General features: G+C 40.0%; 1 protein-coding gene across 2 annotated transcripts in view; it reads right to left on the bottom strand.

Moving 5' to 3' along the window:
* Positions 1-14512, bottom strand: part of MAPK12 (mitogen-activated protein kinase 12) — a 77058-nt gene that overhangs the window by 12748 nt on the left and 49798 nt on the right. Inside the window, exons 6-8 of one of the 2 annotated variants that reach the window (XM_065555199.1) lie at positions 13542-13589; positions 4295-4409; positions 1919-1990 (exon numbers count right to left, since the gene is read on the bottom strand). In XM_065555199.1, coding sequence (XP_065411271.1) covers positions 1919-1990; positions 4295-4409; positions 13542-13589 — 235 coding nt within the window. The remainder of the gene's footprint in view (positions 1-1918; positions 1991-4294; positions 4410-13541; positions 13590-14512) is intronic. The other variant, XM_065555201.1, reaches the window with a different exon arrangement.

The following is a 14512-nucleotide window of genomic DNA, read 5'->3' on the forward strand; positions in this document are numbered from 1 at the left end:
CAGTGTGGTAAATGTTGTTCTTCCTGAATTGGTCTATGGAGTCACATGAAGACCCATTAGTACAAACTATGATTGTTGACATCATCCTCGAATCTGAGGTGACCAGCTGATTATCATCATAGGTAGCTTCCTGACTACAGCTGGTTGAAATTTTTTGAAAATTTGAAATTTTGACAAATATTCCATGAAATGTTATTGTAGCTTTTTAAAAGTCATTTTCCCTCCTTGCTCCATTCCAAACCCTGAGATTTCCTGAGACACCTGGGTGGGATAAGGCAAGTAGTCCCTGACCTTATGTCTCCTAAGGAAGTATAGCTTACTCAGCACCAGCATTATCTTTTCCAGGGATTCCAGCAGGTTTCCAGGGGCTGATGCCATAGAAAGCAGCTCTTGTCTGGCGTTGCACCTCTTTGCCTATTGATTTTGCAGAGCTCCAAATACATGAAGATCAAACATTCAAATGCCTGTAGAATCAGAGGGAGATGATGGATGAAACTGAAAAGCTTTTACAAATGATGTTAAAAAAATTATTTGATATCAAATTTGCAACAGAATTTATTTATGGAACTAAAACAAAAGAACTAAAAATTATATTTCTTGCTTTGCTTACCTGAAAAGGACTGGAATGAGATTGTGTTCTCCTTGCAACAGCTAACATAGGTTCACAGATTTTAAGGTCAGAAGGGACCATTATGATTAACTAGTCTGACTTCCTGCATAACATAGGCTGTAGAACTTCACCCAATACCTTCTGCAATATTCATCTCCTAAGATTATTAAAATACTGGTTTTCCCACTCCTGAATTTCTGGTGCAGCTTGAAATTGTGACTCACTTGTTTCCTTGTGTATGCATAAACGTTACATAAGTATCCTCAAGGCCAACACAGCTCCAGTAATAATACTGGTTAGTTAACTGCTGCCCTGAGGCCAGCAGGAAAAGATATTTTTGTATTTTGTTGTTAACAAGGGACACATACTTGAATCTAATTAATTTAAAAAAATGTGTTAAAAATAGTTTCAGGTACTGCAGCTTCCCTAGTTCCCTCATCTCATCTTTGTGGTTTTGCAATCTCCATTCTTCTCTTTTGAAGTGTTTTTCTCACATAATAAGGGGGAGAATAAGACACAAACAAGCGAAATAGAAACATACTAAAGCCTCAAAATCTTATGCTTAACTTTAAGCATGTATAGAAACTGTTGGCAGAACCCAGGCCTTAATGAATACATATCCAAGGGAAAGAGTGAAACTGGTTATACACAAGCCCTCTCAAATAAACAAAACAGAAAAAAATTAGACAATTTCCCCCTCTAATTCCTGTTCACCGATATTAATTTTAAGAGTTACTTGTAACAATAGAAGGTCAAAAATGTCTATACTGAAGTGGGATTTTTAATGTTTTTTAAGTTGATTTAAGTTTTAAGTTCTCAGCAATGAATGATACAACTCTATTTTAAATATGGAGAACCTTCCTAACCAGATCCTAACAATTCTGGATAAAATCTTGAGAAGTGTGTACCCCGAACCCAAGGCACATATGTAAACTGGGCTCTGTATATACCCGTAAGGTTGGGTGTTCACACAACACCAGGTTTGTGTGTGTACACTCCTGAACCGGGGTGCCTGTTATTGAAGATTTTGCATAGAACCTTCCACCTGAGAATCTGAGAGTGCTTTGTAACATTCAATGCTCATATCTCTGTAGTGAAGTAGCTCAGTAATATTAGTCCTAATTTACAGATGGGTAAACTAAGGCACAAACATCCAGTAATTTGCCCAAGATTTAAAAGCAGGTGGGGGGGAGGAAATTAATTGACCATTGTTTTAAATCTATATCCATTATGAAACCAACTTATTGTGACACAAATACTGACACACTTTTCATATATTTTTGCCAAGAATTCATCATGAAAGGATACGATCATTTCCTTTGAACAGTGGCCTCCCTGTTATCATTTCTGCCATAATACAGCCCACTGACCAGATGTCAACTGAAATTATAAAAAAATAAAATAAAATAATCAGTAACATTAAATTGCCGAATTATATTTTTAAATCCCCTCACAAATGTATGGTTAAAATACAGTTTCAGTTATACTTTTTTAAAGAAGTGTATTAATATAGTTGATCCTTTATACGAAAATAAATGTCTACCAAAAGCAAGTTGCAATAAGGTAACTGGTGTTCATGACCAGGACACAGGGAGAGGGCAGCTCCTCAATATCAAGCTGATGCATACAGGAAGTAATTCTTCCAGTCATTTAGGAAGGGACTACAGCTACCGTCATGCTTCTTTAGTACCCCTTCTTTGCTGAATGGTTTGCCCTTCCAGTTGGAGTTAGGGTACAATCTGCAACATCCTGCAGAAGGATTACAGCATGTAGCAAGGGTAGCGCTCGCTACCACCTATGTCCAAACCCAGATTGCCTTTTTCTCTGTCTACACTGGAGTTTAATTTCTGAAAATTGACAACAACAAAGGATTACCCAAATTTTTTAATTGCAGGGAACTTGCTCTTAATTACAGTTTTACATTTTCACTAGGGTTGTCAAGTGATTAAAAAAAATTAATCGTGATTAATCACGCTATTAAACAATAATAGAATACAATTTATTTAAATATTTTTGGATGTTTTCTACATTTTCAAATATATTGATTTCAATTACACAGAATACAAAGTGTACAGTGCTCATTTTATATTTATTTTTTATTACAAATATTTACACTGTAAAAAACAAGAGTATTTTTCAATTCACCTAATACAAGTACTGTAGTGCAATCTTTTTATCATGAAAGTTGAACTTGTAGAATGATGTACAAAAACCCCTGCATTCAAAAATAAAACAATGTAAAACTTTACAGCCTACAAGTCCAATCAGTCCTACTTCTTGTTCAGCCAATCACTCAGACAAACAAGTTTGTTTACATTTGCAGAAGATAATGCTGCCTGCTTCTTCTTTACAATGTCACCTGAAAGTGAGAACAGACATTTGCATGGTACTGTTGTAGCCAGTGTCACAAGATATTTACATGCCAGATGCGCTAACAATTCATGTGCGCCTTGATGCTTCAACCACCATTCCAGAGGACATGCGTCCATGCTAATGACTGGTTCTGCTCGATAACGAGCCAAAGCAGTGCAGAGCGACACATATTCATTTTCATCCTCTGAGTCAGATGCCACCAGCAGGTTAATTTTCTTTTTTGGTGGTTTCGGTGCTGTAGTTTCCGCATCAGAATGTTGCTCTTTTAAGACTTCTGAAAGCATGCTCCACACTTAGCCCCTCACAGATTTTGGAAGGCACTTCAGATTCTTAAATCTTGGGTTGAGTGCTGTAGCTATCTTTAGAAATTTCACATTGGTATCTTGTTTACATTTTGACAAATTTGCAGTGAAAGCGTTCTTAAAACTAACAACATGTACTGAGTCATCATCCCAGACTGCTATAACATGAAATAAATATATAGCAGAATGCAGAGCAGGAGACATACAATTCCCCTTCAAGGAATTCAGTCAGAATTTAATTAATGCATTATTTTTTGAACAAGCGTCATCAGCATGGAAGCATGTCCTCTGTAACGATGGCCAAAGCATGAAGAGGCATATGAATCTTTAGCACATATTGCACATAAATATCTTGTGACGCCAGCTACAACAGTGTCATGAGAATGCCTGTTCCCACTTTCAGGTGACATTGTAATTAAGAAGTGGGCAGCATTATCTCCTGTAAATGTAAAGAAACTTGTTTCTCTTCGCAATTGGCTGACCAGGAAGTAGGACTGAGTGTGGACTTGTAGGTTCTAAAGTTTTACATGGTTTTGTTTTTGAGTGCAGTTATGTAACAAAAAAACCCTACATTTGTAAGTTGCACTTTCATGATAAAGAGATTGCACTACAGTACTTGTATGAGGTAAATTCTAAAATACAGTTTCTTTTATCATTTTTACAGTGCTTATAATCAAAATAATATAAAGTGAACACTATACACTTTGTATTCTGTGTTGTACTAGAAATCAATATATTTGAAAACATAGAAAATATTTAATAATATTTAATAAATTTCAATTGGTATTCACAATTAATTTTTTTAATCACGATTCATTTTTTAGTTAATGTGTGAGTTAACTGCAATTAATCGACACCCCTAATTTTCACATATTCTCACCATCATTTTTCATTTCTCTCTGAGGAACAAAGATATGGTTATATATTACTTTATTCAATGCATACGTGGGAGCTGCTAAGACTATTCAGAGCAAGGATGTTGATCTTAGCACCCACACATACACATTACCTGTTTGAGTATAATGCATCCAATTAAGTATGACCTCCGGGGCTCTGTACCATCGAGTAACCACGTAGCCCGTCATTTCACTGTCCGTATGCCTTGCCAGCCCAAAATCCAGAATCTATATTGGAAGAACAAAATGAATGCAGAGACATTCCAACTGGAGACAATAGAAAAAGTGAACATTTCACATAGATGTTTTCTTGCTGCAATGTAAAATTTGGACAGAAATAGCATACAAGTTACGTTTCAGAATACTTCTCTCCCATTTATGATACTTTAACAAAAATGGAGCTGCTGAGCTTTGTAACTGTACTGAAGGAAACAGTAAATTCTTTAATTAATCTTATTAAAATATCGGTCAAATATTTCATTCTACTAATAAAACTCCCTGTCCAAGGAATCGCCATCAAACCTTTCCAGGGTTATAATGAAGCTATCCACCTTAGGTACTTATATGGCCCCCATTCTTGTTGCAGCTGAGTGCCGCACAATCTTTAATGTACTCATTCTAATAGCACCTCTCGGAGGTAGGGAAGTATTAGTATCTCCATTCTACAGATGGGGAACAGAGGCAGAGAGAGACTTGTCCAAGGTCATAGGGCAGGGAATTGAACCTAAGTCTCCCAAGTCTCAGGCTACTGCTTTAACCAACCTTCCTCCCTCTTCCTCTTCTGAAGTGCCTTTTAAGGATTTCAAGGCCCATAGGTGATACATTCAGAATTATAAAGTTATATATTATTAAACTTACTTATTCATTAAACTATTATTGCAGTCCCTTGGATATTTATCTATACAGCTAGCCATTTCCGGTGGCAACCACTTGAAAATACAAGTACAAGCCTGGATCAACTTCTACAAAATGGTGCAAATCAGAGGACTAGCAGCAGAGACCAGCTAAAGCAGGAGGCCAACAGTGAACAGACTCATAGTCAGCAATGAGAAATTACTAACCAGAAAAGTGAGCCTCTTGGATGAGGTGAATTAACAGATTTATGGCAAAAATGTACCCATCCACTGGCTTGTTGAAAAATAGAACTGAATGGACCATCTATGGCAGGGAAGATTTAAAAAACATAATACATGCTTGAATATGTAGATCTACTAATGAAATAACTGCTAAAATTTCCATGCTTACCAGACTGCATGGATACCTCATGGACAGAGATTTATAGTACAAACACTCATTGACGCTGCAAAAGGACCCGGTATTTGTAACATGCTGACTATAATTCAACCATTTTAAATACTTCACTATTCAATAAAATAGTATCATCACTCTCCTGGCACTAATGAAAAAGGAAAGTTATATTAGGCTGTTATTCATGGATGCAGGATGTAAAATGTAAATATTATGGCTTTATTCTCACTGCATCACTTTAACATAATTTCCATATTTCATATCAGCTGAGGTGTCAACTGCATTTAAAACAGAAATGGGATGCAAAGCAGAAAGAGAGATCTGCTATGTTTACCGATAATTTCCACTTTGCTCAATGGCACTTAATCCCTATTTTGTACTACATCACCCATAAACTTTCTCATTTAAATACTGGACACAAGGCAAATAAATATCTTCATAAACAGGATAGCAAGATATACTTTTAAATGAAGCATCCAGACATCCTTTACGGTGTTCTCAACTAGGTCTTCACAAGACACCAAAGAAAAGAAATGCAACACTTGGATGCTTTTCTATGGTCTGCATCATTTACATAACATTTATTATTACTTATACAGGTTTTTTGATTTGCCAGACTAAGATCTGTGGTTTCATTGAGCGCTAGAAACAGTTGCAATATATTGCAAATCCTGGTGTATTTATTTAGTAAAGGTAGCTAAGAATTACAAAAATAGTTAGTACATATGTTATGCATAGGGTTGGGCAAAATGTTTCACACGTCTTTTTTTTGAGGGGTGGGCAAAAAATGCAGATACAGCAACACAGAAATATTACACACTTTTTTTTACTGTTTTGCCAAAATGTTCTGGTAAGAAAAAACAGCTTAACCCCGCCCCCCTCCAAAAACCATTTTGTTTTGACATTTTTAAGTGGAATGTTTCAATTTTTCACTTTGAAATAACCTTTTGTTTCAGAATTTTTGTTAATTTTATTAAAACATTTAAAAAAAATTAAAATTGTCAAAATCTAAAAAAACCCAAAAACACTTTGCTTAACCTGAAATATCCCCCTCCTACTTTTCAATTCACTGAAAAAGTTAAAAAAAATTGGTTTTGGTTCAACCCAAAATGGAATAAAAAAAAATGTTTTGGAATTGTCAGCAAACAAAAAAATCCATTATTTGCCCAGCTCAGGGCTGGCTCTAGGTTTTTTGTCGCCCCAAGCAAAAAAAATGTTGGCTGCCCTCTCCCGCCCCCACTGCACCCTCCTGCCGCCCCAGCCCTGGGTCACTGGTAACTCGCTCCCAGGGCGGGTCATTCAGCAGGAATTTTGGATGTGCACAGAACACAGACAGGATTGGTTCCTATATGGTTACAGAACTGCAGTAAAGGGGAACAATTTTCAGCTTGTGTGATTGAAGGCTATCTAGATGCATATTATAAGACTGTCCTACATAAAAGAGGAAAAGTTGAAGTGCCTTTATAATTCGTTTGTTCCATTCTTTGTTTCTACAGGGAATTTGCCAATGCAATATCACTGTCTTCCTTTTAAACAAATAAAACTAAAACTTAATAATAAATAATAACAATAATAATAATTTAAAAAAAGCAATGGCTGTTGAAAATAGCAATTCCAGTCCTAATAACCACTGGGAAGCATTTCTTGCTCAATTTATTCTACTTTTTCCTACAGCAAGTTACAGTGGATCAGTATATTTGATTTGGGAGAAATGAAGTAACAGCTGCCCAAATTGAGCTTGAGCACTCCTGAATTTTGAGGGTGTTCAAATCTGGAAGGCAGGTGCTGGATTCCCTTTCTGAATATTAGCTAAATCTGGAAAAGAAAAGTCAATTTCTGCTTCCATGGCTCAGAAATGTAAATCCTCCTACGTGCCTGGTACTGTATCTAAAGCTGCCCAGTCTAGTAGAGCCTCCTCTCCCTTACTTTTCATTTTAAATTCTAGTGGGATCCACATACCTGACTTGCTAGGCTTCAGATAGAGAGGTGCAATGTCTATTTAGTCCACCCAATTCTTTCTTTGGGGGAGAGCCCAGGGCTGGGGCGGCAGGAGGTGCAGGTCGGGGCCAGAGCTGGGGCAGCAGGGAGTGCGGGTGCAGCGGGGGGGGTTGGGGGGGGTAGGGGGGGCGGAGAAAGAGCCCAGGGCTGGGGCGGCAGGAGGTGCAGGTGGGGGCCAGAGCTGGGGTGGCAGGAGATGTGGGTGGGAGGAGAGCCCAGGGCTGGGGCAACACAGGGCTGCGGGGGGAGCCCAGGGCTGAGGTGGGGGGTGGCAAAAAACCTAGAGCTGGCTCTGTCCCTACCATTTACATAGGGTTACCATACGTCCGGTTTTCCCCGGACATGTCTGGCTTTTTGGTAATCAAGCCCCTGTCCGGGGGGAATTGCCAAAAAGCCGAACATGTCCGGGAAAAATACCGGCCGGGCACTTCCCCTCCCGGGCTCCAGTTGCTCTACTCCTCCCCTGACTCTTCGGCTCTGTTTAAGAGCCGAGCTGCCCGAGCGCTCTGGCTTCGGGCAGCCCCCGTGCCTCCGGACCCCGAGCTACCAGTTGGGCACTTCCCCTCCCGGGCTCCAGCTGCTCTGCTCCAGCGGCGCAGGGTCCGGAGGCAAGGGGGCTGCCCGAAGCCGGAGCGCTCGGGCAGCTCGGCTCTGAAACAGAGCCGAAGAGTCAGGGGAGGAGCACAGCAGCTGGAGCCCGGGAGCGGAAGTGCCCGGCCGGCGGCTCGGGGTCCAGAGGCATGGGGGCTGCCCGAAGCCTGAGTGCTACTGGCTTCACGGTTTGCCAGGCAGCCTGCGCCCCAGGCTGGGCGCTTCCCCTCCCGGGCTCCAGCTGCGCTGGGGAAGCGCCGGCCAGGGGCGCAGGGTCTGGAGGCTGCCCGGCAAACCGTGAAGCCGGTAGCACTCGGGCAGCCCTTTTTGCGTGGCTGGGAGGGAGGAGGGGGAGTTAGGGCAGGGACTTTGGGGAAGGGGCGGAGTTGGGGTGGGGCCAGGGCCCGTGGAGTGTCCTCTTTTTTTATTTTTTAAATATGGTAACCCTAATTTACAGCAAGCTGCAGCATGAGGTTTCAGTTCTACACTCCTTTCCCCTCCCTTTCCTGTTAATTGTGGCCAAGGGAATGCTGGGAAATGTAGTTCTTTCCCTGCTCCAGGGATGGCTCTATAGGCAGGGAGCTAACCAAGGAACTACAGCTCCCAGGGCTCCCTGTTGTTTCTCAGCTCTCATGCTGGATTCTTGCGCCCCTGCAAATTTGCCGCCCCAAGCAGCTGCTTGCTTTGCTGGTGCCTAGAGCCGGCCCTGGTCCAGCTGTAGTCATGCAGCCATTTTAGGATTTTCATTTTGTTCTGTACAGAGTAAATGTTTATTCATTCTTATGAACAGATTTCTAATTATTATGGTTAAGATTATCACAGTTAAGGCTGCACTACAATTTCCGTATCAAGCCACTGTTTTCATACATTCTTGACCTAAACATTTAACCTTTTGGGCTGGAATTTACCATGCTGGAAAGTGATTTTTTGAACATGTTTAGGCAAAATCGCTATAGCCACTTTAAAGTTAAGAATAGGATGGTGGAAAACACATTTCTCCCCACTACAAAAATAAACACATAAATAAATAAATAAAACTCCAGCTTCCCACCTTAATAACAAAACACCAACTGAACTTTGACACTTCAAAGATAGCCTAGAAACAGGCCTTAATGTCCAATATGCATTTTGTTAAAAGTATAGGGGTGAAAAAAATTAGTTTGATGACTCTGAAAATGCATGACCAAGCACGTGCTTTAGAAAGTTATGCTAAGCTCTTAGCTGGGGATTTAAAGATGGATGTGGTGCACAGTTAAGAGAACAGCTATACTCCATAGGCCCATTAGCTGTGGAGAAAGAGGCTTTCAAATTGTGCTCATAAAAGCAGTGGAGTTTATTAGTTCTGTATGTTAGTGAACAGTGAACTTGTGCACCTTGCAAGCTCTGCAAAATATTTCACTCCCAGGGAAGGTGGCAGAGGTTGTTAAGTTTTTCAAGCTGCAGGTATTGTAGTGATGAGATTACTGCCTGATTGGAACCAAGTTTCCCCAATTCTGGACAGAGGAATTATAACTAAACTGAAGTCAATGAAGTTACACTGGTATAAATGAGATGAGAATCAGGTCCTTCTCCTGCATTTCTTACACAGACTAGTCTACCTTTTATAGATTGCTCCCTGCTGTTTACAGGTACCAGGTGTCTTTTCACAACTGTTAATGCCTGTTAATTACCAGCCTTGCATATTTCTTTTCCAATTTTAATAAAATAAACTTTAGAAATTACTGCAACATTAGAGTTTGCAAAGTTAAGTACTTGAAAGTCAGGAATTGTCTTTATATGATCTTAATTTATCTTAATACTTGTGTATCTAAGGTCATAGTATCCCTTTAACATGGGGAATCTGTAAGTGGCTGGATCCACCGGTTAAGGCTCCAGAGAATTGGAGGGAGTCTATATTATACTGAGAGCTGGGCAGGAAATGGTTTTCCCATCCTGCACACATTTTCAGTATTTCAAAATCTTTTCCATTTCACATTGGGAGAAAACCGAGACCTTTTGAATTTTTTGTTTTGTAACAAAATGACACCCACCGACCCATGAATAGCCAGTGTCCCTGTGGTTAGGGCATTCACCTGGCATGTGGGAGACCTAAGTTCAAAAGCTCCTGCTCTAAATCTCTCCTACAGTTTCTTTGCCCTAACCACTAGGCATTTGCTATTTTAAGATGGGTCTCTCTCTCTCTCTCTCTCTTTGAGCAGAAATTCTGTCCTGGACCTAAAAAACCTGCTCGATACAAGTTTTGACCCATGAAAAAGTTTTGATTTTGCTGAATCAGCATTTTCCAACAAAAAATGTTTTGTCGACATATCCCCAACCAACTCTAATTACAGGGCCTCGGTGTAGGTACAGAGCGTTAAAGTTGTGCACTAAAACTTAACTGTTCAGTATGCCAACTCTTCCAATTTTATCATGAATCTTGTGCTGCTGGATGTTTTCCTTAAAGTCCCAGTCCTGGAGTCATGCAACTAGGGGAGAACTTTAACTTTTTTTTTTTTTTTTTTAAAAGAAGGGCAGGGAGAAAAGATGGAACACATGTCCCACGGTGTAACCAAAAGTCTCAACAACCGAGAGAGAGAGAGAGAAACAAACAAACAAAAACTTCCAAACAATTTATTATTGTTTAAAATTTTCATTATTTAAATCCAATTTCATAATTTTTTGAAGCCTGACTTATGATTTTTGAATGCTTGGTGTTGACAATACTGCTTTTGTATTTCCTGATTTTTGAATGATTGACTGTGCACAGTTTTTGAGTTTAAATGTTGAATTACTTACTAGCCTTTTATGAGGGTGATGTTTGTAACTTTGGCAATCCTTCCAGTAAGATAGCTCACATAGAAACAAGTTCCACAAAATAAATAAGACTTTCGAAATCTTGGGGAGAGAATACCTTTTAATTCATTAGAAAGACAAGGTAGGTGAGGTAATATCTTTTATTTGACCAACTTCCATTGGTGAGAGAGACAAGCTTTTGAGCTATACAGAGCTCTTCTTCAGGTCTGGGGAAGGTACTAAGAGTGTCACAGCGAAATGCTAAATAAAAACAGATAGTTTAGCATAAGTAGTTAGCACATATTCTAAAGGACCATTCCAGGTGAAGTGGCCGCTGGGAGCAGTCTGAATCTACTGACCTCATATAAGGGATATAACCAGAAGTCTTGTAATAAGCTGACGGAGACATGTATAAATCACATTTCATAAAGTTTTCTTATTTGCTTTTTTATAACAAACTCTTCACTACAATTAAACAAATACATATTGTGGGGTCTGGGCTATTTTGCATAATTATTTCTGGAGAATAAATATTATGCTCTAACACACTAATGGATTGGAAGATTCCCAAGACAGAGAAGAAGCAGAGTGATAAAATCAGATTCAGTATTTCAGCTTAATGATCTAGAGCGAAGCTTGCAGATGGCAACGCCTACTTGCACAACAGTTCAACAGGAATCTGCTTAGGGCACTCATATGCAGGGATAACTGAACAGAAGAAACAGCTCATACTTCTTTCCATGTAAAAATGTCTTAGAAGCAAAGCGCTGACTTCCTAATTTCCCTGGGGGTGCCTGACTCTGCTCTGCCCCAGCCCCTACCCCACTCCACCCCTTCCCCCAGGCCCGATCCCTGCCCCTTCTTGCCCCCACTCCACCCCTGCCCTTCTCTTTCTGCCCCCTTGTACCCCCTCCCCTGAGCGATGCCCTGCCCTCACTCCTCCCCCCCCCAGCACCTCCTGCATGCCGCTGAACAGCTGATCTGCAGTGGGTAGGAGGTGCTGGGAGGGAGGGGGAGGAGCTGATTGGCAGGGCCTGCCGGCGGGCAGGAGATACTGGGGGGGGGAGGGAGGGGAAGGAGCTGATCAGTGGGGCCACTGGTGAGTGCTGAGCACCCACTATTTTTTTCCTGTGAGAGCTCAAGCCCTGGAGCACCCACAGAGTCGTCACCTATGCTTAGAAGATCTTAAATACCTGCCCCTAATTAACAAAAAAATTACCAACTGTCCAATTAAAGGACACAAGCTATTCTGGAAACCCACTAGAACCAGTACTGCTGTTAGGAAACTTTACAGTATGCATTTAACATTATCACTGGCTTTCCTAGTTTCAGTGTCTTTTTAAAAGAAACAAGAGCCCCATTTCTGATGTGTGAATTTAGGTCCAGATTCGGATATCCTCGCTCATGTTGAGTAGCACTTTACTGCACAAATACTCCCACTGAAGTGGATGGGACTAGGTGGTGTAAAATGGTATTGGACATGAGAAAGGGTATCACAGCAATGCCCTAACACACTAGCTGCCTTTTGGCAACACGGACATTAACTCTTTTGGAAAAAGTCAGTTTTTTAGCTGAGTGACTACATGAGAAAATAAGTAGATATTCATCACAGTTTATGTATTACACATACCTAGGCCTGAAGTAGAGCTCTTTGTAAGCTCAAAAAGCTTGTCTTTCTCACCAACAGAAGTTGGTCCAATAAAAGATATTACCACACTCACCTTGTCTAATATGGCTACAACAACACTGCATACATACCTACACTGATTATTATAGTTTATACAATTATGAGGGAACATACACACTTACAGCAATCCACTCTGCAGAACCACAGACCTATGTATAAACAGCCTTCTTTTTATACCCACTCTAAAGCAGCCAATTTCAATTTTTACAGTAGGCTTTGCCACCACCTCCTCCAACCCTGTAGGGAATTCCTGGTACTGTTGATCTCAGCAATAACTTGTGGTTGTTCTGTCATTATTATAACCCATGCCATAGGCTTGCTCATCTAACAGTTATCCTCTGCACATCCAACTGTTATGTGAACTCATTACTAATACTTAGTATCATAGTTGAATTTCCTTATGCTCTGAAGCTTCTTGAAGGAAGATTTAAATAACACTGTACCTAATATTGATCCCTAATTTGATCCTTTGCTATTTTGTCATGAATTTTTTTTTAAAACAATCCTTCAGCCAATTTCAAACCACCTGACATTGCTCATAGTCAAGCTAATGTGATGTAATTTAAAAAGCAGGATTTCATGACACTATTAAATGATTCATGAAAATCCATATAGATAACATCCACTGAATTCTATTTTGTTTAAAAAGCAGCAATTGAGGGTATTTGGCAAAGTTTTTCCTCCAGAAATAGTGCTACTTGCTCGGTTCCATAATCCTCTCGGAGGTCGATCATCCAATCAGCTGCTTGCAATCACTCAGAGTTGTGTAGATACACCCAATGAGATTTTGATCTTCAGGTTCCACCCCCCCCCCCCCCCCCGCCAAATAATGTAAGTTCCATTTGGTTCTTCCTCCTGCTAACGTCCTGGGACCACATTTGGTCCTCCCTCACCTCAATTTCCTGGTAATTCCCATATCTCCATGACTCTTCAAAAGTCATAGGGTAAAATCCTAGCCCAACTGAAGTCAACAGGAGTTCTGTCATTGACTTGGTTTCACCCATGTTCTCCTATGCAGTGTGTTTGTAACAAATTCAACTGCATACTTCAGGAAGTGTTCCTACCTTCAATTCACAATCTTCATTTACTGCTAAATTTCCAGGCTTTAGATCCTGTAAATATATCAAGTTTGAGATGGGCTTTTACAACAAACAGAAAAATACACTTTTTAAATAAAAACACTTGCGTTATGTGAAGGAAATTGTGAAAGATAGGGCAATTTCTTGCAATAGCCTTGAAAAACCTTATTGAATGTTATGAGCTTCAAAAGTACTATTTTAAACAATGTGCCAGACAAGAAAGAACTTTTGGGACAAACAAAGGTAAGTGGGTTTCCTAGAAAATACCTGTGAGGAGATGAATGCAAATTCCCAACTCTGGCCCCAACCTTTTGAAGTTATATCCTAGGACTTACATAAACTCAACTGAAATTAAATAGCTTTCCTTCATGGCTGTTAAGCCACATATGTGTTCTTGGAAGAAATCTTCAATGAAAGGTCTATTAATATTAATTGTGTTTATTGCAGCAGTGCCCAAGGGCCAACCAAAAACAGAGCCCCATTGTGCTACAACCAGAGAAGAGTAGACGGTCCCTGCTCTGAAGAAATTACAATCTAAATAGACAAGGTAGACCGAGGGTGCTATAACACATAAGCAAATTGTTAATATACATCAGTATGCACCTAAGCAGATTGTTTATCCACCTGGGATGCTCTTGAGTATTAAAAGAGATAAACAAGATTTTATGATCACACCTTCTTTAGCCATAACATGCTCTCCTGTCTTAGGCAAAGTTTGGATAAAAAGGGATTTCCTGCTAATTTGACTCACTTGAATGGAGGCTGTTACTTGTTACATTAAAAAAATGCCAACAATAAAAAGTCAGGTCTTGATCACCGCAATATCCCTCTCCATTTAACTGCTGCAAGACTTTGAAACTATAGATAGGGGAGGATACTCAAACAGTTTGAAAAACTCAGACCCTTAAATTTTATTATACAAGATTAATGATCTGTAGAGATTCCAGATTTAGGGA

The sequence above is a fragment of the Chrysemys picta genome, chromosome 1, assembly GCF_011386835.1.
Source record: "Chrysemys picta bellii isolate R12L10 chromosome 1, ASM1138683v2, whole genome shotgun sequence".
Taxonomy (NCBI): domain Eukaryota; kingdom Metazoa; phylum Chordata; order Testudines; family Emydidae; genus Chrysemys; species Chrysemys picta.